The following is a 23,578-nucleotide window of genomic DNA, read 5'->3' on the forward strand; positions in this document are numbered from 1 at the left end:
TAAATTAGGATAGCTGTAAAACCAAAGACAAAGTTTAAAGAAAACTTACAAACATTAAACCAAAATGTGATTAAGAGGGTCGATAAAGCACCGCAGTCTCTGCGGTGCCCACTGGGCATGGACGGTGCCAGTAGACACCGCATGCTCCTTCTCCAGGGACACCCAGCCGTGAACGTAGCCGCGGAATAGGGGCAAACAGTCGGGTCGGACAACCCCCTCGATCGCCCACTGCCTGGACCTGTTAATGGCTAACTTGGCCAGGCCCTGGAACAGGTTCACGAGGAGTTCCTCCTCCCTCCAGGCCCCCCTCCGCACTGGGTGCCCGTAAATTCAGAGCGTGGGACTGAAGTGCAAACAAAACAGTAATAAAAGGTTTTTTAAATAACTGAAAAGGGAGCGCAGTCTTCAACACTCCTTGTAAACGTGGTCCACGGACTCCACAAGACCGCAAAAAGGGCAGGTATCTTGGGAGTCCGTGAACCGACACATCCTACGATAATAGGGAACTGCTGCATGCAACACCCTCCACCCCAGGTCCCTGATGGAAAGCGGGAGGACACCTCCATAGAGGCCCCCCCTCAATGGGGACCTCCGTCACTGGACGGCAACAAGGCACGCATGTTTGGGCTGCGGGCAACGGCAAAGAAGTGAAGGGCGTGCACATGAGAATTAGTTGCACAACCTGGGCATGGATTGTTAATCACTTGTACATACTATTCACTATTGTCAATAAATTCCCAAGAATGTCTTCCTGCCTATGGCTCCTTGTTCTGATGAGCAGTGTTCTTGTCACTCAAATGTGAAACCTTTCTGCACAAGATAAAGGCAGGTGTCTCCTTCCAGGGCCTCTTCCCTGTGCTCTGTGCAGTCTTCAGACCAAAGTGATGGTCTGGGCCCTCACTTTCTGGAAACATTACAGATGCCTGTACCTCAGCAGCGTTTGTCATTGCTGCCAGAATGTAATAGGCAGGCACCATGGAGTTCTCTCTCTCTCTGTGCCCTCAGTGCCTTTATGGAGGGATTGGCACCCATCTCTTCATCTGTGACCACTGATGCAATGCTCCACTTCCTGAAGGGTTCATGTGTCGAAGGCAGACAAAGCATCAGATATTTCTAAAGTTTCATGGCTGCGTCTCTATGACGTGACCCTGATCACGGAGTGCAAGCGAGCTGCCCTCGGCCAGACTGGAGTCAGACATCCTCAGAGGCTGTGTGAAGATTTATGGAGTGTCCTTAATGTATGTCGTCATCATCCTCCTGCAATCGAGTGGCTATTAGGGCCTCCACTGCGTCTCCATGACAGGAGCATTCTCACAGAGGGTATTCGCACTGCCATAAGTCAGACTGGACTCAAAATGTTCACAAATGTGATGAGAAACTATGGGGTCACCTCACTGCGTGCTGTCATCATCCTTCACAAATCTAGCAGCTGTGAGAGCCTCCTGAGCGCGGCTGTCTCGGTTAGCTAGTGCGAGGGTCACGTCCCTCTCATCGCCGCCTCAGAGGAGCTCCTCAGCCTTATCTCTGTCGGCGTCCTCCTCATCGCAGGAGACATCTTCCATCTCCTCAGCTAGCTTGTTGTCTCATTGGAGCGCCAGGTTGTAAAGGGTGCAGCAGATGACAACGATGCGTGACACCCTCTGCGAACTGTGTTGTAGGGCTCCACCAGACCGGTCCAGGCACAGGAACCTCATCTTCAACATCCCGATGGTCTGCTCCACCTAGTTGTGAGCTGCAGCTTGAGCCTCAATATGCTGTCACTCTGCTGCAGTCCGAGGCCACCTAATGGGCGTCATCAGCCACGGCCTCTGCGGGTAGCCCTTGTCCCCGAGGAGTCATCCCTGCAGCCTCCATGGACCCTGAAGACTCTAGGGACCTGTGACCGACTGAGGATGTAGACGTCGTGCACACGCCTGCCGAATGCGTTTCTGGTGGTCGCACACCAGCTGCTCATTCAGGGAATGGAAGTCCTTGCGATTGATGCGTGTGTTGCGATGGAGATCTGAGCGCCAGATGAGTTCAGTCAATCATACCTTGTGCCTGTGGGAAACCTGAGATCTGGGCGAATCCAATCGCTCTTGCGTCCTGGCTGTCCTGGTCCCGGGCAAAACGAACAAAGTTGCGTGCCGTCGTGGCATCCGTGACCTCATGGCTGCATTTTTAGGTGGAGACTTGAGAGATCCCACAGAGGTCACCTGTGGAGTCCTGAAAGGAGCCACTGGCATAAAAACTGAGCACTGCAGTCACTTTCACCACCATTGGTAGTGGATGCCCTCCATGTCCCTATGGTGCCAAGTCCTGCAGTAAATGGCAGGTGTGAGCAACCAGTTCCCTAGACATGCGCAGCCTTCGGCGACATGGGTTCTTGGTCATCTGCCGGATGAAAGGCAGCATCTGTAGACCCTGGGTGTCACTGGGTGCTGACCAGCAATGGCTCGCTGTGCCCCTTGGGAGGCGTGTGCGGGAGCCCTGGCCACCCCTTCTTCCTAAGGCTGCTGCTCCTGCGTCTGTGCAGCCAGGAGCCTCAGTCGCGCTCTCCTCTCTTCTTCATGCTCTGTAGGCCATCAGGTGTACAGCTAGTTCACCAGGCTCTATGACCCATAAGTGCTCCTCCTGCAGGATGGAAGAGAGAGACAAGTGGTCAGCATGGGTGTATTAAGAACCTGTCGTTGTTAAGTGTGACGGCCCCGTAACGCTTTCTGGAGAGTGCTGCCCACCACTTGGATGGCTGGAGATTAGAATGTTGCGTGGCTGCCATGTTAGCTGGAACTGTTGGGGAGACTTCTAAACTGGGATGCTGACGTTGCAAGAGTCTGTGAGCGCCTCCAGCAGTGACTGCTACATGGTCAGCTTTAGCAAGAGATTGTACATTCTGTGCAGTCCAACTGCTCTGCAGCCCACTGAAGTGTTCATGAATTTGCAGTCTGTGTCGGGGGGATGGAGGGGGTTGGGGAGGCTCTGCAGAACTTGGTGGCACTTTGATGTCTCTGCGTTGCTTGAGTGGCCAGATAAGTTTGGAGCCTGACCCCAATAATATCAGTGTGTCTTTGCCTGAACTGTCTCAGTTGCAGAGGAATGGTCACTTTCTACAGGTTTCCCGAATGCATGGCCACTTCCCTCCCCCACCCCCAATTGCTTGTGTGCTATATTCAACGGCAGGGCTGCTCTTGCCCATGCCCCTCCTGCCCTGCCACCAATTGCCTCAGAGGCAGGGCCCCCTTTAACCACCACTACCCGCCTGCCACCAGTCGCCTCAGTGGGCAAGGCTGCATTTGGCCCCACCCCCCAACAAGTCACCTCAACGGCAAGGCTGCAATTGCCATCACCTGAAGGCAAGTCTGCACTCTCCACCCACCCACCACCACCACCACCACCACCAAATAGGTCACCTGAAGGCGATGCTGCATTTGTTTCCCCCTGCCCCCATCCCACCCTCAGAAGCTGCCTCAGACAATCCAGCTACGGTGTGAGAGCCTGGTGGGATGGCTTGATAATATGCTGATGTATTATAATGATGTTCCCGACGATCGATGGTAGGAAATGTGGCCTGCCATTGGCGGGCCGAGCAGACAGTCAGGAACTACCTTCCCACTGTCATGAAACCAATCGGTCACGCCACCTATCACGCCCGTTGCCAGCGGGTACAGAAAATTCTGCCTGAAGTGTTTCTATGGGGCCTGCTGCTGCTGCTTATCTCCTTATCTGTTGAAACTCAGTGAGAGTAAATAAACCTCAATTGTTCACCTGTGAATCAGTGATTAGCTTACTTAATAGAGATGTATAGATTGTAGCCAGTACTGTGCAGCCATTTCTCCAAGCTTAAGTGCTTTGGCTTAATTATGTATACTTAGAATGCTCTCTCTTCTTGGGGTCACCCTTTTCAGACTTAACCTGAATAAGATAGTTATTTTTATGTATAACATTTCAGAAATCTCCAAAGGCAGTTTATGCTACAGAACCTTCCATCATTATGATCTGTGTAGAAACAGATAACTTTTAAAAAGAAATTTGAATTCCCAGTGACCAGCTTAAAGGATCACATCACAAGATTTAAAGCGTTACAACTTTTACTGACAAATAACTAAACCAACATTGACCAAACACTATTTTTGTAGGCAACTTAAACTTAGAATTTTCCCCTTTTAATGTTTGAAATGACCCAAAAATCTCCTGTTCTATAGTTATAACTTACACTGTCCCTTAGTAAACATTCAGTTCTACCGGAACCAGTCCAAAGTGATTCCTAACTCCCAAGGGTTTACTTCTGTTCTTTTCTTTTCTCAGCCTGATAACTTTTAACTGTCTTTCACGGTGAAGATTTTCCTGGAGATTCTCCCCCTAGCTCAAGCTAAGTAAATCTCCCAGCTTAGTTTTAAATACTCATGAATTTAGTCTTTTCAATCTGAACTTGAGCTCCCACCTGTATCTCTGTGCGGGGAACTGTAGAGAATTACCACCTCTATCTGCTCTGTCTGAAATTTGGGGATATATATTAAAGGGGAACCTTGTATTGTGATCCTACAGTGGCTACCTAGGCACCCTCCCCTTCTTGAAGCTCATCTCCATGTCCATGTAAATCACATGGGCCTGGTATCCAGGTAGACATACTGATTATCTATCCAATTAGACTCCCAAATTCATTCTATTTTGAAATTAAATAGATAGTTAAAGCATAACTGTTTATAAACATGACATTCTTTAATAACTTCCTGGGACTCGGGAGATCTAAAGTCTATCCTCTGTCAGATGGATGCTTCTGCCGTTGCACCTTCTTCCCAGTAAAAGAACCTGCCTACAATGAAACCACCCAGGTTTGCTATTAACAGAATTCAGAACAGGCTACGTGACCACTTTCATTCCTCCATTTTACCCAATATTAAGCATTGTCCCAAATCTTCCATCTCACAAAAGCTCACATTTGTAACAATTATTCAGTTACCTGTTCCAGAAACCCTGTTCCCTGATTAATCTGCATTCAATTAGCACAGACCATATTACGTTACCTCCTTTCAATGTTTTCTGTAGACGGAACGTCAAGTGTCTCGATGGTTTGTACAGTGCCTAAAGGAGCAGGCCCTGATTTTGGAGATTATCTTCCTATATTATGCCTATTTTGAGATGGGACCAGAAGACCTCCTGGCTTTTGCACGAATATTTAAAGAGCAAGGATTTGGAACAAGACAAACAAACAGGCATCTTATAGACGAAAGCATGGATGGGCTAGTTGATCGTATTGGGTGAGTATGTGTTAGAGATGAAAAGATTGATGTGCAAGTCGTTAAATAATTTTTGAGATGGATTTTTTTTTAAGAATTTTCAGTTGAAGTGTTTTGTGATTTATAATGTAATGTTATATGGATAAATTTTCAAATATCCAACAATAAACTGTTGAAAAAATGTGTAAGTTTCATCACTTACCGAATGTTACATTCTGCACTGGTCCAGAATGTTTGAAAATCATATTTGACACTTTGGGTTATGCACCACTTCTGCCACAGTTTATTTTGACGACAATAGGATGTCTCTACTTTCAGTCACCCCCTTCTACTTTTTAAGCAATACATTAGAATGTTTCTTGCTTCCGCTGCTTCAATGCAAAATGGCGCTGTCCAGTGTGCTTAAAATATATTTGATTATATGTGTCCCACTAGTTTCTGACTTAATCATAATTTGATTTCTGCTTTCATACAAGTAGTCAAGTGAGCTTCAATTGAAGATGAATGTAAAATGCATGGACTGTTACAACTACTATAATAGGAAAAAAAAGAGACAGGAATGGATGTTCCTCCAGTATGACAATTACATTTAACAATTCTGTGCACAGTAAATCCTGGAGTTCTGTATAGAATAATACCTAAATGTTTAACAGTGGATTATCTTAATGGCTGAGCTAATTGTCTAAATGAGTAGCAGGTCCATTCAGACCAGAAAGACACCAGGCTTATATTGGACACACACACGTAAGGCTGCTGCTGAAAATATTCCTGATGGTATGGTTAACAGAGCTGGCTTTGCCCTGTAAACAAAATGGCCTGGTACCATTATCCTAATATCTGATGACTAGGAGGGTATGATAGGGCTTCAGTTTTAGTTCTTATTTACTTCTATTTTTAGAAACTAACGAGGTTGTTCTATTTCACTCTGGGTAATGTTACATTGTGCATTTAAGGTCATACTTTAGTTTATAGGATGCAAGGGCTTTGTACCAAATACATGAGAAATCCCTGGTGATTGCCCAATAATTGTAATGCCCAGCTTACGGTGATTTAAGATGGGTTGGTGGTAAATGTGCTACATCTCAAGGGTTAAGGAAGAGGACAATTGTTCAGCATCATGACCTCTGCTGGAAGTTGTTGAGGACAGAATTGGGCTCAGATTTGATGCACTTTGTGTAGAACAATAGTTTGTTAATATACTATCCATGTCACAAGAGTAGCAAGGCATGAAAATATAATAATTTTCATAGTATTATTGTGATTTATTGTAAAAGTAGGTTAATAGTGGGGTTTTGGATAGTTTCTCTGTAAATGTGCATGGGATTTAATTGACTTGGAGACAGTTAGTCTGGAGTCTGAGTCATCATCAAAAAGGAAGCTAGGTTTGAAGTGCTAAATATGTAAACATGGCTGAAGTTTAAGCGTGAGGTGTAAGGAACATTTGCATTTTTAGATACATTAGGTTAGTTTGAATTTTAAATGGTAAGATGTTAACATTGCCAGAAGAAGCCAAGTCAAGCAGTGTGTTTATTTTTTACAAAGGTTACTGATAAAATTAGTACGATGAAAAGATTTGTATTATGAGGGGTAAAGTTCCAAAGACATGTTGGAACAATGGAATCTGCATGTATAAAGGTGATGAGGGTATGTGTCAGAGGAGAAGGCATTCTAAGATCTAACACAAGTATGAAAAGCATCTAGCTTCTGTGCTTTAAGTTGCTGTCTACAGGAACCAAAGCTAAGAAAGCTCACTTTGAATGTCACTGTCCAGGGTATCTGTTGCTTTGCCTGGGTCTGTTTAAATCTTTGTTTTTACTGTTTCCTTAACAGAGGTGTAACTAGGAGCCAGATTAAAATTAAAGGTCTTAGGAGTTATTATAGTAGTAATTGTAGACCTATGTATGTGCTTCAAATCTTTTCTCTTGTTAATAAATGTTTAATTTAGTTTTCTAAAAAAAAACCTGAAGTCTTGGTAGTCTTATGACTTCTGAATTCAGGGCACCCATCTGGAAATAAAATACAAATTGTAAAACAGTTGTGACACCATGATCAAGTTTCCCCTTGTGGATTTGATCCGCCTGGCACACATTATCTGTCATATCATAACAAAAGTGACTGGTGTCTACGTTGCCATACTCAAGTTTTTGATCCTTTCAGAAAGGTGAATTAAGGAGTAAAAAGTCCTTTTAAATCACAAAGGGTTATGAATAATAGTTTAATCAGCCCCAATTCACTTTGTTGAATATTTGTTACTTTTTGCATCTCCAGCAGTTTTAACTATGGGAAATTTAGAGTTTAAACATTACAGTAATTTTTTGTCTCATTGATTATATGTATACATTCCTGTCATATAGGTCCTCTGTCCTTTCTCCCATGGGCTTTCAGCTGTATGAGCTCTGACCTTTCTCTCTAGGTATTTCAGCACGTTGATCCTGGTGGAAGGAATGGACATTGATTTCCTACATAAATGTGCTCTAGAGGAGCGAGTGGAGCAACACCAGTTTGCTAACGCTCGGGAAGTTTGCCAGGTAACCTTTTCTTCCTTAATCACTGAAATGCTACATGTTGGTGCAGTGTAGTGGGAGAGGACTAGAATGGAGTAGCAAAATAATCAGTATGATTAATTCAGGCCCATCATGGCTTTGTTTGTTGTAACTGCTTGCAGATTACAGGTTAACATTATGAAACTGGAATTTGAGAGTTTGACTTTCACTCGGATAATTGAGCAATAAAAGTTGGTTTGCTGCAAATGCCTCCTGTTGATTTTGTGTATTGCAATAATTTTGCCTTGTCCTTGGCTTAATGGGATATTTTAGGTATTTTTAAAAATCTTTTACAGTAGTAGCATTTTGCTCTAATTCTGAAATGATCAATTGGTTTTCCCACCATACCTCTCTTAAGCTGACCAAACTGCACTAGAATTAACAATTGTTCAATTATTTAGGTTTAAAAGCAGCTTTGTTTGCTCACCTTTTGGTTGAGAACAAGGTGGAAATCCTATGGATTGTGATTGAGCGTTTTACTAGAGATGCACAAATGCATTGCCCAATCCATTTGTCCTGAAACACTCTGTGATTCTGTGTTTCTTGTTTTGTTTTGTTTTTCTTTCTATTGTGTTTGAGGATGTTACATGATAGAGCAGTAGTTGTTTTGAAAGATGTAGAGTATTCTGCACCGAGTGCCCCAGATTTTGCAATGATTGAAAACTAGTTAACAGTGGACTGATTTTCATTGACCTGATTCTTGTATGTGCTGTAAATTGTATCTGATATTAGCCAACAAATTCAGTATTTCGTTATTTCGAGTTCTGTGTCAGTCGTGCCATCTTTACAGAAGAACCTTTTAATCTCACTTTCTATAAGTAGTGAGATTCAAATTTTCTATGAAATTTATCTCTCCCTTGCAGGAGATGGACAAGTTGCTGCTGACGTTAGGGGACATATCGCATCATGCACCGGTGCTGCTGTCTTGGGCTCTTTTGCGTCATACGTTGAACGTGGATGAATCAACTCATGTAATTAGGCGTTTGGGAAGCACTGCTATTCAGCAGAACGTATTCCAGTACATGACACAGATGCTTAAGGCACTTGGCAGTGGGGGAAATAATGTGAGTAGTGTGGGAAAGTAGTATAGTATTGTGTGACAGAGCTTGAACGAGTACTGTTTAAAATTGAAGCCATGATTGGTTTAGAGAATTATGCTGTAGGGTTTATGTAGGTTCATTTGCCACCTGCCTTAAGTCATTCAACTAAGGATCAATTTTGCATTATCCCCATCTCAACCATGTAGATGTGGGGCATACCCAGTAGTGTGTAATATCGCAGTACCAATCAGTGGGTAGAAATGATAAATTCGAAAGACAAAGTGAAAAAGTGAGGTTCAAGAAGCTGAAAAGGAAAGAAAATGTGAAGGGAATGGTATTGCAAAAGCCAATCTATGCATGGGGCAGATACTATATAGCAATCCTCAGTTCCAGCTAAATAGCATTGCCAGCGGATCGTTTTTGTAGATGGAAAGAACTATAAAGATTCACAATTGATTGAATTGTTATTGTCTCTAATATATGAACAAGCCAGATCCACTGCAGTAGACTTGGTCTGTATTCTTTGTAGTGTTATCTTAATTGAATTTTCCAATATTAGGAAAAGGTTTGAAACAATTATTTGGGCAAATACTTCAACTGGAACTCCTGAAGTTTAACCCTACTGAGCAGAGTAGATCCTGCCCCAATTAGCTGAGCAGTGTGAGATTCAAATGTGATACATTTGTGGCATAAGTTACCATGGAAAATCATTGAAGCAAATACAATAGCAACAAATTGTATTTATAATAGTGCTTTTAATGTAGCCAAATATCCCAAACTGCATAATCAGGAAAATTTTAGTGCTGACCTTTCAAAGGCAATATTAGGACATGTGCTTGGTCACAGAGAGGTAGCTTTTCAGGAGTGCATTGAAGGAGGAGAGATGCAGAGGCTTACGGAATGAACTCCAGAGCTTAGTGCCTATGCAGCTGAAAGCATGGTCCCTGGTAGCGGGGTGAAGGAAATCAAGGACATCCAAAGACAAGAGTTGGAGGAACACAGTATAAATGTGTTTCTGAACATAGTGTAAAGAGATAGGGTGATATAAATGGGAGAGGTTTGTTGGGGAAAATGGGCCTTTTCCTGTTTCTAAAAATGGTCTTGTTCTAAGTTGAACAAATAAAGTAATCTTCAATTTATGGTTAACAAGTACTATGCGGCAGGTTATATTTTGGGGGGTGAAGATGATGTTTGTCTAGCACTGAGGGGAAGTTTTTGCATGTGTAATTTTAATTTTTGTACAAGTTAGACATTGGGCAAATTTTAAGAACAGAATGAAACTGCTATTATTTTCTCTATATTTTATTCTGCTTTTTGCCTACTTGATTGCAGGATATTTATGTCTACCTCAGATAACTTTAAAAATGCACTGATAGAATGTGTTGTGTGTGTTTCAGTGTACAGCCAGTACTGCTCGAATGTGCATCTATGGACTGCTCTCATTTGTCTTGACATCTTTTGAAGAAGAAACTTTGGGCGATCAACAGGTACAGAATATGACATTTGCATTGACTATTCTAATATACCTGTGAAAAAAAGAATCTTGTCCATAAAATATTACCATAAATATGAAATAAATTATAATTTGAACATGACAATATCCAACTTTAAATTTGGGGCTGAATTGTGCCTAGCCCAATTACCTCCTGCAGCCCAACCCAGTTTAGCCTGAACACTATAGTTCATCTTCACTCCCGGTATGCAATGACAGGCTAGGAATTTGTGATGAGTAACTTCCTCCTGACACCCCACAAGCCTGGCTGTTCACTGTCTATAAAGCACAAGTCAGAAGTGATGGAATAATTTCTATTTACCGGGATGAGGTCAGCTCCAACAATATCCAAGAGACTGCAGCCAGCTTGATTGCTGCCCCTCTCTCTCTCACACTCACTCACCTACTCACTCGCTCTTGCATGCAGGCACTCTCACCCTCACTCAGACTCTGTCAGCTTCTTCCTCTCACACCACCACCACCACAACTCCCCCACCACCACCGCCACCCCATGGCCTGGGGCTCCGCTCCACGGAGGCTCACTCCAGCAGCCAGCTTCTCCTTACAGGGGCCCTGGACCTTGCAGCCAGCCATTCCTCTCTGGGACCCCAGCGCTCTGCTCTCCGGACCCTGGTTGGAGGTCTACACCACTGGTCAAGGAGCTGCACTTAACATCGATGGAAGCCGCCATTGGCTCACGGGCCTTTCAATCACGAACACTAACCTAGAAGAACAAGGGCAGTCGATGCATGGGAACATTATCATTTGCATGTTCCCCTCTGAGTCCCACAAGATCCTGACTTGGAATGACTTGGAACTATATTGCTGTTCTTTCACTATTACTGGGTCAAAATCTTGGTACTTACTCTCTAACAGCACTCTGCGTGTACCTATACCAAATGGACTACAGTGATTAAAGATGGTGGCTCACCACTGCATTCTCGAGAACAGTTGGATAAGGCAATAAATGTTGGCCTTGCCCGCAATGCTCACGTCCCATGAATGGGTAAATAAAAGGAGATCGACAAGTGTCTAATAATCCTGTTGGATGTGATGGCGCATAGATATGTTTTGGATTGCTTTATTGTTGGAAGTTTGATGCATAATTTATATTGCTGATTATTAAAGCAGAGCAATTTTCCTATGAATCAGTTTATTGTGAAGATTATAACAATTGTGTTTATGTGACGCCTTTATAAAGTTTCTACAGAATGGACAGGCTTGCTGGTTTGGCGCAAATCATTCATTTTATTACATTTGTACTCATAGGAAAAAAATCTTGTGATTAACCTATAAATAAATTTATGACCACTGATGTAAGTCAAAGTGATGGTACATATCAAGACACAATTGTTTTTTTTTTAATTTGGAAATAACTACCTGTTTTCTCCTCTTTACCTGCTTCCTCATTTTCTTTGGAGTTGGACCTATCAGTGTTGAATCATAACCTGCAGCCAGGTCTCAACCAGTGCCTTTCTTAACTGATATTCAGGAACTGCTCAAGAATGTCCTTTGGAAAATTGTTCCTTTCATTTTTATCCACCCACCTACTCAGAGGCATGGCCAGAATCAGGAGCTCAGTCTTGCAGGGATCAGGCATGTGCCTCAGCACTATTCCCAACATGCCATACAATTTTGCTACATCTCTTGCTAATGTGGAGTTTAAAATTGAACAGGGGACTTCCCCAAATAATACATTTTTAAAAAAAAGTTTGCGAATAGATTTGTCATTGGCATTAGCGAAGGGACTTCCTATGAAGTTTCAAAGTTTTGCTAGATTTGTTTATAATATTCCCTCCTCATTTTTAAGATAAAATCTTTTTAACTAAAGTGCTCTCCTGTATAGAATTGTTCCTCATTAATAGCAAAAACTGTTTCAAACGTATGTTTGCTGAGGAAACAGAAGCTATCCTGTTTCAATATTGCAGTTGCAGTAGGTGGTGGCTTGTCCTTGTGCATGATCAGCAATTGGCATAATTTTCTATTTGGCTGATACTCGCTCGTAGGTAGTTGTGCTTTCATTTAACCTTCGTATATTTTGGTAATAACTATTATTTATGCTTCATGTACTTTTCGGAAGTAGACTGATTTGACCCAGTTTTTCTTCTCTTCCAGCACTTGATTAATGTCGCCTGTGAGGTGTTCACAGCCCCTAACCTGGCTGAACTTTTTTGGGATACTGTGAGTACATTAGCTTGTGTTTATCTAAAGATTATAAGGATGCTACTGACATTGTCGATTTTCTGCAGCAGGATCAAAAAGTTAATTCAAGATAGCAAGTTTCTATCAGCCAAAAGTACTGTAGGATCACAGAATCTTAACTGCGCAGAAGGAGGCCATTTGGCCTTTCATGACTGCACTGGCTCTCCAAATGAGCAGTGAGACACCTCTCCCAATTTTGGGACAAGCCCCCAGATAGGGAGGACTTTGCAGGGTCGACGGGGCTGAGTTTGCCGTTTTCGTTTCATTCCTTATTGACTTGTTTTTAGCGGTTTTGTACAACAGAGGGCATTTTAAGAGCCAACCACGTTGCTGTGGGTCTGGAGTCACATATAGGCCAGACCAGGTAAGGACAGCAGATTTCCTTCCCTCAAGGGTGTTAGTGAACCAGGTGGTTTTTTACGACAATCACCATGGTTTCATGGTCATCGTTAGACTCTTAATTCAAAATATTTTTATTGAATTCAAATTCCACCATCTGCTTTGGTGGGATTCCAATCCTGGTCCCCAGAGTATTATCCTAGTTCTCTGGATTACTAGTCTAGTGACAATACCAATACATCATCGCCTCCCCTCTAGTTGAATGGCAGAGCAGGCTTGAGTGGACAAATGGCCCACTCCTGTCCTTACGTTCCTATATTGGTTATCATAGCAATGGCATCCCAGATGCACTTACAAATTCCAAAGACGATGAAGCAAGATTTTTTTGCTGCTGCTGGGTGATGGAAATAATAATTATTAATGATTACTGACATGTTAATAAAGAGCTGTTTTTTCTTTATTACCTATTGTGAAAACTGTGCTGTTGGTGCAAGATGTTGGGTACATCTTGTACAGCCTTTCATTGGGTCTGTAGCTAACTTACTTCAGTCATTTAGCCACATGATATAGTGAGACACAAAACTGCATGAAGCATAGTTCCCATATGAGGATTCTAATAAGTTTGAGAAACTTAAATGGTCTCTGAAAATGGTTTAAATTACCAACAAAAGTTAAGTACAATATTACATTGCGCTTTTTGTTTCAGTATAATTGTTTTTCTTACAGTAAATGCTGTTTGTAGTTTAGCCTGACATGCATGTCTGGAAAGGCTAGTGCTGAAAAAAAAAGAAAGCATTAATTAGTAGGAATGATTTATAATGGAACATAACTAGTTAACAAAACCCAGAGTGTGGTGGTAGAGTTGTCATTAGCCTAGGAAAATGTTACTACATGGATCTGTTTGGGATCTATTGGTTTAATATTTTCATAATCTGGAGCTATGGTTCACAAGCACAGTGTCTAAATATACAGATGATGACAAAGCTTAAAAGGTGATATACTCAAGTTAAACAGCTGAAGCTACGGGAGGATTTGAATATGCTTGGGAATTGAGTAGACAGGTGGCAAATTAAATTCAACGTAGAGGAATGCGAAGTGCTTCACATGGGGGAAAATACCCAGGAAGGGAATAGTACTTAACTGGAAAAGATGTGCATGGAAAATAAGAGTTGGAGCCCTTTTGACAATGCATTTTAAGCTTCAGCAATAATGCTCAGGGCAGTGAGTAAAGCAATTCAGATTTTGGGATGTATTATAAGGACAATATTGACCTGAAATGGTGAGGTAATGTTTCCACGTAATAACTTTGTGACCACAGTTAGAATGCTGTGTGCTGTTCTGGTTGCCACAGTATAATATTGATATCGCAGCCAGTGAGATGATACAGAACAGAGCAAATCAAAATGATTGAAGAGATGGGGCACTGGATTGATTGCTGTGATCATCATTTTATCATGGAACTGCCTGGTTGCCAGGTGAACTTAGATGGACTTTAGTTTTTTTTTAACAAAAACAGAATTACCTGGAAAAACTCAGCAGGTCTGGCAGCATCAGCGGAGAAGAAAAGAGTTGACGTTTCGAGTCCTCATGACCCTTCAACAGAACTGAGTAAATATTAGGAGAAGGGTGAAATATAAGCTGGTTTAAGGTGTTTGGGTGAGGGGGGAGAAGTTGGTGGGGTTGGTGTGGTTGTAGGGACAAGCAAGCAGTGATAGGAGCAGATAATCAAAAGATGTCACAGACAAAGGAACAAAGGAGTGTTGAAGATGGTGATATTATCTAAACGAATGTGCTAATTATGGATGGCAGGGCACTCAAAGCACAGCTCTAGTGGGGGTGGGGTGGAAAGACTAGCAGGGCATACAAGATTTTAAAATAATGGAAATAGGTGGGAAAAGAAAAATCTATATAAATTATTGGAAAAAAAAGGAAGGGGGAAGAAACGGAAAGGGGGTGGGGATGGAGGAGGGAGTTCAAGATCTAAAGTTGTTGAATTCAATATTCAGTTGGAAGGCTGTAAAGTGCCTAGTCGAAAGATGAGGTGCTGTTCCTCCAGTTTGCATTGGGCTTTACTGGAACAATGCAGCAAGCCAAGGACAGACATGTGGGCAAGAGAGCAGGGTGGAGTGTTAAAATGGCAAGCGACGGGGAGGTTTGGGTCTTTCTTGCAGACAGACTGCAGGTGTTCTGCAAAGCGGTCGCCCAGTTTACGTTTGGTCGCTCCAATGTAGTTATTAGGTTTTTTTTGTCTTACCAATTCCTGCATTCCTTTTTTCCTGTGGTCTACCACTTGAGTGTTTTTCTGATTATCAAAGTAATTAAACATATAGTGGGTATCCATAAAACTTTTTAGAGTGCAACTTGGGTAAAGAGTATTTGTTAATATAATGGCACCCTATCCCTTTCACTCCATGCTTAAGGTTTTACACATTTTCAGCTAATAGGTATATAACTGCCTATAGAACCAACTTTGCTTGCTATGAGCATAAATAAAGAGTAATGGGAGAAGCCCAGGATTTTTAGTTGGTTTTTAATAGAATTGTCTTATTTGGTAAAATTAGCATAGCAATGAGTTTTACATTTAGTGTAAATTCTGATTCCCTTTCATATGTATTTGCCTCCTTTTTTTAATATATATATATCAAGGAGCCCACAGCAGGTATTGCTATTTTGTTGGACAACAATTGTGGAATGTTCCCGCAGTCTATGGCACCGCTGCTGCAGCTACTATCTGCACTTATATCGGATAAATCCACTGCTAAAAAGGTATGAATAAGCTTACCAAACCTATTTTTTGATAAGGGAGATTCCAAAGGGCAAATTAATGCAAAATTCCTAATTTGATACAATGCTGCTTTTAAATACAGTAAATGGTTGTAATACAATATTAGGGAATGACAGTGTTATTTACTGTAATATAAATGAAATAGTACTAAATGAGCCAATATCTTCATTAAATTAAATATAATTTGATTTACTGATGTAGAATATTACCACAATTTTTAATTTTTTTTTACAACTAAAAAGGTAAGTTTGTGTTCAGTTGTTGACATTTACTTTCTTTTGAAGGTTTACAGCTTTTTGGACAAAATGACATGTTATACTGAGCCGTATAAGCACAAACCTCATGACGTACTTTCACATGAGGATGGAACCCGGTGGAAGAGGCAAACGCCAAAGTTGCTTTATCCTCTTGGTAAGAAGTTGTTCCAGATATTCTTGCACAGCCTCTGGGAACTTTGTACAGACATGCACTTTCATTTATTTAAATGTAAGATTCTTTCAAAATAGACATGATAGATTTTTGGACACTAAAGGAATTGAGTGATATGAGGGATGGTGCAGGAACATGGAACTGTAGGGCTGAAGGAATGGCAGAGCAGGCTTGAAGAACTGAATAGCCAGCATCTCCTTTGCTGATGTTCTTAGGTCATTTCCCTCCATATTTTTAATTGGATAATTATTGTAGATGCATGAATATAAACAGATATGATGTACCTAAATTCCTGACTGTGCTGCTGAGGTTTCACTTGTGTTTCTTGATTCTCTTCTATGTCTGTTGACCCTTTTGACAACCACCATGGCAAAGATGCAAAGCACACAAAAACCTCTTGTACATAATTGATGTGTTGAATGTGATGAGTTAGAATTGGAAGTAGCACTTGTAAAGTAAGTTTATGAACTCAGCTGGATAACCTTATACAGCAGTTACAAGGAGGAGGGAAGGCAGTCGTGGTGGGAAAGAGGTTAATCTTGCACATGCTTATATGGAAGGAGTTCGTTTAACCAGGGAAAGATTTGTGCCCTAGGGAGAAAGCAGAAATAAGAGTGGACTTGCACTGAAACCTGAACTTTCTGAATGCTGAAAGATTGACTTTTCTCAATGCTTCTGGCTGAAGCCTCTTTTCCAATAGGTATCTTGCTAGATAACCTGAATTCATAAACTAATAATGACAGTATATTAAGATGCTGTGCTGAAGTACATTAATACGTTAATGCACAGAGATATTGAACTATCTGTATAATCTTTTCTATTCTAGGATATAAGATGCAAAATATAAGTTATAAGGAAACATTACCTTTAAGCTGACACTAGACATCAAAGTAGACTTAAAATTGATGTATGTCAGAATATACTTAAAATGGATGCAATCCTTATAAATAATCATGTAAAGTAAAAAGTAACTCCTGCATTAAATAAATTTCATTATTTTACCTAATCCTAGGATCTGGTCAGGCTAATATACGCATGCCGCAAGGTACATATGGACTTGTAATGCCTGCAGGCCAGGATTCTCTTGTACGTTGGGATTTCTCGTACAGCTCCTGGACAGTTTTCACTTGTGAGATTGAGATGCTGTTACATGTGGTTTCAACAGCAGGTGAGTTTGGCAGCAGTTGCTTTGTGTGAAAACTATAACAACTCTTGCTGTTATACCCTGTAATTTTAAAGTAACAGAAGTTACTTCAAAAAGTTCATAAGTAACAAAAGTTTAATTCAAATTTTGTTAAGTCAAAATATAACGGCCTGGATTTCTGGTCAAGTTTGAAACAGTAGTGCTTACTGCTGACCTGGAGGAAAGCTATGGACAAAGATCCAGTGATCTCTGTGACATGAATTTTACGTTTTCTTATGTTGGTTTGAATATGGTGCCAAGGCAAAGGGATTGCCAGATGTCCAATAACAGTGATTTCATCAAGCAACTAAGCAGCCAATCACATTGTAGTATTCTTACAGACTTCCACCCAGGAAGTAACTGCACTGATGAACTTCACTTCTATTAACGTTTTAGAGAGCAAGATAAATTATTGGGACATGCATAGGATTAACACAGAAACTGAAATATCATAAGGTTTTAAAAAAAATGTGATTTTGTTTTATCATAATGGAGAAATTTGACATTCCATAAATATGAAATTAATTTTTCAGGACCAGTGAGGCTGTTCAGTAATTATGAACTTAGCACTGCATTAAAAATCCAGTTACACCTCATTCAACAATATGTAACTTTTAAGGACTTTTACAGCATGACTAATGTAAAAGGGCGCATTCTCGTCAGTTCAGTGATTTCTATTTGGTTGCAGAACTAGGGGAACTTCAACGGTGTACCCTTTAGAAAAGCATAGAATCATTGATAGCAGCTTCTAGATTTCTGTGTTTAGCAATGCATGTGTGGACTCCGGAAGTTGTTGTCAGTTTCAGAGGAGTAAAGACAATGATGCTGACAGTTCTGCCATCATTAGTGCTATGAAATTCAGGCCAATAATGTTCTCAATTTCTGCCTGTTTATTACAAGTGTACAGACTGCCCTTAATTAAAATTATCTGATGAATTTTTTTAAAGCATTAAATGCTCACCGTCCTTTGGTATTTGCATAGTTAAATAATTTGAAGGAATAATTTAAGTGCAGAAAAATTTCAAGTTATCAGGAGTAATGCTCAGAGCAAATTTTAAAAAGTCGTATTTTTTGGAAAACATTTTCATGTGAAATACAATGTATACAATAGCCCTGCTGCTGGATTATGTAACTTGTTCTATTGCCTAAATCTGAACAATTGAACTGACAAAGACATTGCAGTTCACCTGATATCAATTAATATTTTTTTTTGCCTATAAAGCTGAACTTAATAAAAAATGTTTTGCATAGCATAAAGAAACCAGCTCCACTAACATTTTAATAACAGATTGATCATTTAACCTATAGTATCATTTGGCACAAGACATTTTGTTCGGTTAACAGAAACATTACCGTATTCATTAAATAGTAAAATCTTACAGATGTATTCAGAGTTTATGTATAGTTTTGTCTTATTGTTCTAGATGTTCTTCTTCACTGCCAGAAGGTCAAACCAATCATTGACCTGGTACATAAAATAATCAGCACCGATTGGTCTATTACTGATTATCTGCTGCCAATCACTTCACGTTTGTACATGTTAATTCAAAGGTAAAATTTTTATTAATATTTTTATGAAACTAAGAGTGCTAAGAATACATTTTTAGCTGGTATTTATCTGTATTTGCCTGTAAAACTATATAGTACAGTGATAGTGTCGTCTCGACATGATCAAAATTTTGGAAATGAAACCAAAGATGACTGCCAAATTGCTTCAGTATTAGTGACTACAAGTTTGAGGTATTGTGCTCTTCAGCTAAGAACCCCTTTGCCCAGGGATCAATATAAGATCTCAATTTTGTAAAAGCTGTTTGCATCTTCTGATTCAACAACAGAATTGTTCACATAGCGTTCTCTTATGTTTATGCTCTCCAGTGCTAGATAGATTAGTCAGTAATTTCAATGTCTAGGTTTGTAATAGAAAATGTGATTTATTTTTATTTTTGTGCTAATTCTTTTTGTGCTTGCTGCAGACTTAGTTCAGTGCTAAACCCGCCAACTGACGTGATTGCTTCCTGTGTAAACACCCTAACTGTTCTGGCCACTCGGATGCCAGCCAAGGTAAAATGTGATGAGAATAATCAGTGTTGGGACAACGACTTTGTGATAGAGTACTTTCTTAAGGAAGCCACGGAATTTTTATTTTCTCCCATCTTTTTAGGTCTCCCTGCGCTGGCTGAGAGTGTGGGCAGGCTAACTGTTCCCAATCCTATGCAGTTCCATTCTTAAGTTAGCTGCTAAGAAGGGCATGGATTCAGCGGAGGTTGACTCGCTCTTTTTCTTTTATCCTCTTCTGTCCTTTCTGTGGGAAAGCTCTAAGCTTCTATTTGGCAACCTCCTTCTGATACCACAGGTGAGATTAGCAACTCGCCATGTGAGGAACTGTGGATGTGAACTCATCTCCTGTGTTAAAATTTTGATTCTTTTGCACTCTTTTCTCATTCCATGACTAGATTGTTTCCAAAGCAGACTAGTCCCTTTTGATCTGAAATCTGCGCCTTTTTACTTTCTGACCACTGCAGTGCATGGACCTGGGAATTAACAAAATCCCAACTGCAGTTTGGCCATTGGATTAAGTATACCCTCTTTCATGTGCATTTTAAATAAACAGAAAATATTAACATACAGACTAGAGATTCAACAGGCTAAAATAACTAATCAGATTTAGTTAGGGCTATAAAATACTCTGAATTGGGCTAATGTTTGAGTGCAAGATAACTATGATTTATTATCTATTGTTCATCTGAGCACTCACTAATGCTTTTCCAACAATGAGAGCAGCCTCTTAGAATAAAATGAGCCGAGTGTTGAAAACTGGAAGTGATGTTAACAGTCAGACTAGCCTTCTCATGGCACCATTATATGGTCTTGAACTGTATCCTTCAGCTAGGGAATTTCAAGTGAAATATAAGCCAAATAATGACAAAGCTCTTTTGTCTAAGCAGCCTTCAGAATCCAGCAAGAACAAAAGAATCTACAGATATACCTTCATTTTACCTGCTTAATTTTTGGTGGGAGAAAACAGACATTTTAAAGATATTACCAAAAATTAAATGGAATAACAAATTGCAGCCCAAGTACAATCCATGGATATCAATTAGTGGGATTTAACACACAACCATAACAAAACTGTACTTAAGTTTGGCATTGTGCAATGGTAGAGAGTAATTTTTAGAGATTTACTTAAATATTAAATAGGTATTCTGCTGCGAATTAATTACTTAGCTCAGACTTTGAGATAAGTGTTTTTAAGCTGCGCTTAACTTAATAATTTAAAGCATTTTCCTTCTGTTTGTTTGCCTTTGGATGCATTATTTGGTTACATGTTGAAGTTTTCATTACGTTTATTGTGTATCTAACAGAAACGTACTACATTGACTTCTTTTCTCTACTTAGGTGTGGGCAGATCTACAGCACACAGGTTTCTTGCCGTACTCTGTAACACAAGTCACTGGGATTGCTCAGTCCCTCAGGTATTTGATTATAAATTCTGTTACAAATTTTGTCACAATGTAAAATGTAAGATACTGAAAAAAAGACTGATTGCTTTGGACTACTTACTGATTAAAGTGTGTTATATTTTCTAACTTTTTAAATGTCATTGTCACTCCTGTTACTTTCTTTGCTTGTCTTGTTATGATTGCTGTAGGGACTGTTAACTTTTTTAAAAAAAGAAATGTGGGCTTCCAGTTAATAGCTGAAAGGATGACATTTCTCAATTTCACATTTTACTGTAATAAACAAACTAAAAACACTGTTGACTAAATACTGCTTTTGTAGGCGTCCATACATTAAACTACAGAACCCAAGTCTGTCTTGTCTTGGAGCTAAATGGGCAATTTAAAGAACAACTGTTTACAATCTGACATTCTCAACATCTCTGTGGGACTTTAGAGACCACCAATCTAACCACTAAGAACAGAACAAGTGTGAACAGCCTGCACCATTTTACCAGCAAAACAATCTGGGCCATCCTTAATCTTTAGTAGTTATGTCACCCAGACCTGATATCAGGCGGACTTCAAAACAGGACACAGCTGCCATCATTTTACCTTAAAGGATACAGTCCCAAAACATAACCACCTTATAAAATCTGAGAATTGTAATGACCTCTTGTGACCAGTAATGCTTTCTTCCTATGAAGACCTTGCTCTCAAAATGCCTAATTTTAAATTGAAGATTGCTGCTGATGGGAGGGCGAGGGTTGGGAGAGAATGCTTGGGTAGTTTGTGTGTATTAAATATTTAAAAATAAAATTTTAAAACCCTCTGTATGTATTAATTCTTTGCTAGATCAATTGTTAATTTTAAAACTAAAATTGGTAGTTTTTTTGTAAGCCCAAAGATATTAGTAGATATGGGATAAAGGCTGGTATAAAGAGTTAGGTCACAGATCAGTCATGATCTCATTTAATGGTAGAAAAGGCTTAAGCTAAATGGGAACTCCTGTTCCTATGTTGTCAAATCTGGTTCACTTTGTACATGCACCCACTTTTGACCATCATCTTATACAAAATTACAGCAATGAGGCTGATCAAAGTTGATGATGCAAGAAGTTGCAATAAAAGGAATGTTAAGAGGATGCAAGCAATAACGATCATTGAGTGCTTGGAGAATAAAAAGGTTTGTGTTGCAGAATATAGACAGTATTAGAGATGCATTTAGGTTAGATCTTTAAAGCATTGTAAATAATATACATCTGAATGCAGAACCTTCAGAAATAAGGACTCTATGGATTCCCTTCATTTTACTATGATTGTGCTCTCGGAGCCTTCTTACTCCAGTCACTTCTGTAAGTGACTGAACAAATTTTCTTCCAGGGTCTGAAAGGTGTTGGATTATGATGCAAAGCTTATCCCTATTATATTTTTAGGGTTTTTTTTTGGAAGATTTCTTGTAGCTTTGGTCACTGCTTTGTGCTGGCTTTGAAGACATGGGCCAACCTTGCACTGTCTTCTGTTTCTGTAGTCTTGATTCTTAAATACCCCTTTCATTCACTCACCCACCCATCCTAATGGGCTTTTAAAACTTTTTCCTGCCCCTCATTTGACTTGCCTTTTACAGTCTTGTTGGGGAGGGGTGGTAAATTTCACACTCACTGAGGGCATGGTGAATAGTGTTAATTTGTTCTAGCAAGTTGCTTATTAACACTGCTGCTTTTGCCAGATTATTTGACAAATATTTCTGAGAAAGTTTGCCTCTGAGTTGAATTTTATTGTAATATTGATAGGGGAAATGGACAGACACCAATCAACTTTCTTTTTCTTGAAGGGCTGAAGGAATGCAGGCTGGTAGTTATGGTAACCTGCTGTTGAACATTGAAAGACCACAGGGCGAGTACAGTGTCACAATGGCATTTCTCCGACTGGTTACAACACTTGTCAAGGTAAAGCTTCTCCTTAAACACATGTTTAAATTGCTTAACTTTTCCCTTGAAAATTAAATAATCTCTCAAAGTCAAAACTATTTTGGAGATATAAAGAAGACTATAGTTAATGGTGTGTTGGAACATTTTCACTGCTGCCTGCTGAACATTGATACCAGTGCGTCTCGGACAGATGACAAGCTTTTACTTTTCGTTCAACATCATTTGGGTTATTTTGCAGCAACTACCTCCCAGATCTGCCTCCTTTCAACCTAAATCCAATAATTCAGTCCATCATGTTTTGAAACCCTTGAGAGGAGAGAGTAAACTGGGAGCTTAAAGAAAACAACCATAACTAAACTGTGCGGTAGTTGTTGCAAAATAAACTGCTGCAGTTGGTCCAAATTGGGGGAGGCAATGGTGTAGTGGTATTGTTGCTGAACTAGTAAACCAGAGACCCAGGGTAATGCCCCGGAACCCGGGTTCGAAACCTGCCATGGCAGATGGTGGAATTTGAATTCAATAAAAATCTGGGATTAAAAGTCTAATGATGACCATGAAACCATTGCTGATTGTTGTGAAAACCCATCATGTTCACTAATGCTCTTTAGTGGAGGAAATCTGCCGTCCTTACCTGGTCTGGCCTACATGTGACTCCAGAGATACAGCAATGTGGTTGACTCGTAAATGCCCTCTGAATGAGCAGTTAGGGATGGGCAATAAATGCTGGCCTGGCCAGCGATGCCCACATGCCATGAATGAATAAAAAAAAATAACCAGATGAGTGTGTGTAATCTGAATGCACAAGCTTTTGTATTAATCACCATTACCGTTTGTTTAACTTCATAATTAAGTATTTAATAATAAATAATTTCTATCTTTTAACTATCCAAGTAAATTTATGTGACACTATCAAAGACACAGAGGGCTGTAACTTCCGAGATCTAGAGCAGTGTAACTGGGAGGTCGGGGGGCGGGTGGGGTA

At 40.3% G+C, this 23,578-nt stretch overlaps 1 protein-coding gene across 2 annotated transcripts in view; it reads left to right on the plus strand.

The window, feature by feature from the left end:
- nup188 (nucleoporin 188) overlaps positions 1-23,578 on the plus strand; it is an 86,157-nt gene that overhangs the window by 11,642 nt on the left and 50,937 nt on the right. For both annotated transcript variants that reach the window (XM_041193417.1, XM_041193418.1), the window contains exons 9-20: positions 5,026-5,237; positions 7,630-7,744; positions 8,623-8,823; positions 10,197-10,286; positions 12,407-12,472; positions 15,479-15,598; positions 15,902-16,028; positions 17,059-17,214; positions 18,654-18,780; positions 19,203-19,290; positions 20,626-20,702; positions 22,500-22,614. In XM_041193417.1, the coding sequence (XP_041049351.1) occupies positions 5,026-5,237; positions 7,630-7,744; positions 8,623-8,823; positions 10,197-10,286; positions 12,407-12,472; positions 15,479-15,598; positions 15,902-16,028; positions 17,059-17,214; positions 18,654-18,780; positions 19,203-19,290; positions 20,626-20,702; positions 22,500-22,614 (1,494 nt within the window). The remainder of the gene's footprint in view (positions 1-5,025; positions 5,238-7,629; positions 7,745-8,622; positions 8,824-10,196; positions 10,287-12,406; positions 12,473-15,478; positions 15,599-15,901; positions 16,029-17,058; positions 17,215-18,653; positions 18,781-19,202; positions 19,291-20,625; positions 20,703-22,499; positions 22,615-23,578) is intronic.

This window comes from Carcharodon carcharias, chromosome 8, assembly GCF_017639515.1.
Source record: "Carcharodon carcharias isolate sCarCar2 chromosome 8, sCarCar2.pri, whole genome shotgun sequence".
Taxonomy (NCBI): Eukaryota; Metazoa; Chordata; class Chondrichthyes; order Lamniformes; family Lamnidae; genus Carcharodon; species Carcharodon carcharias.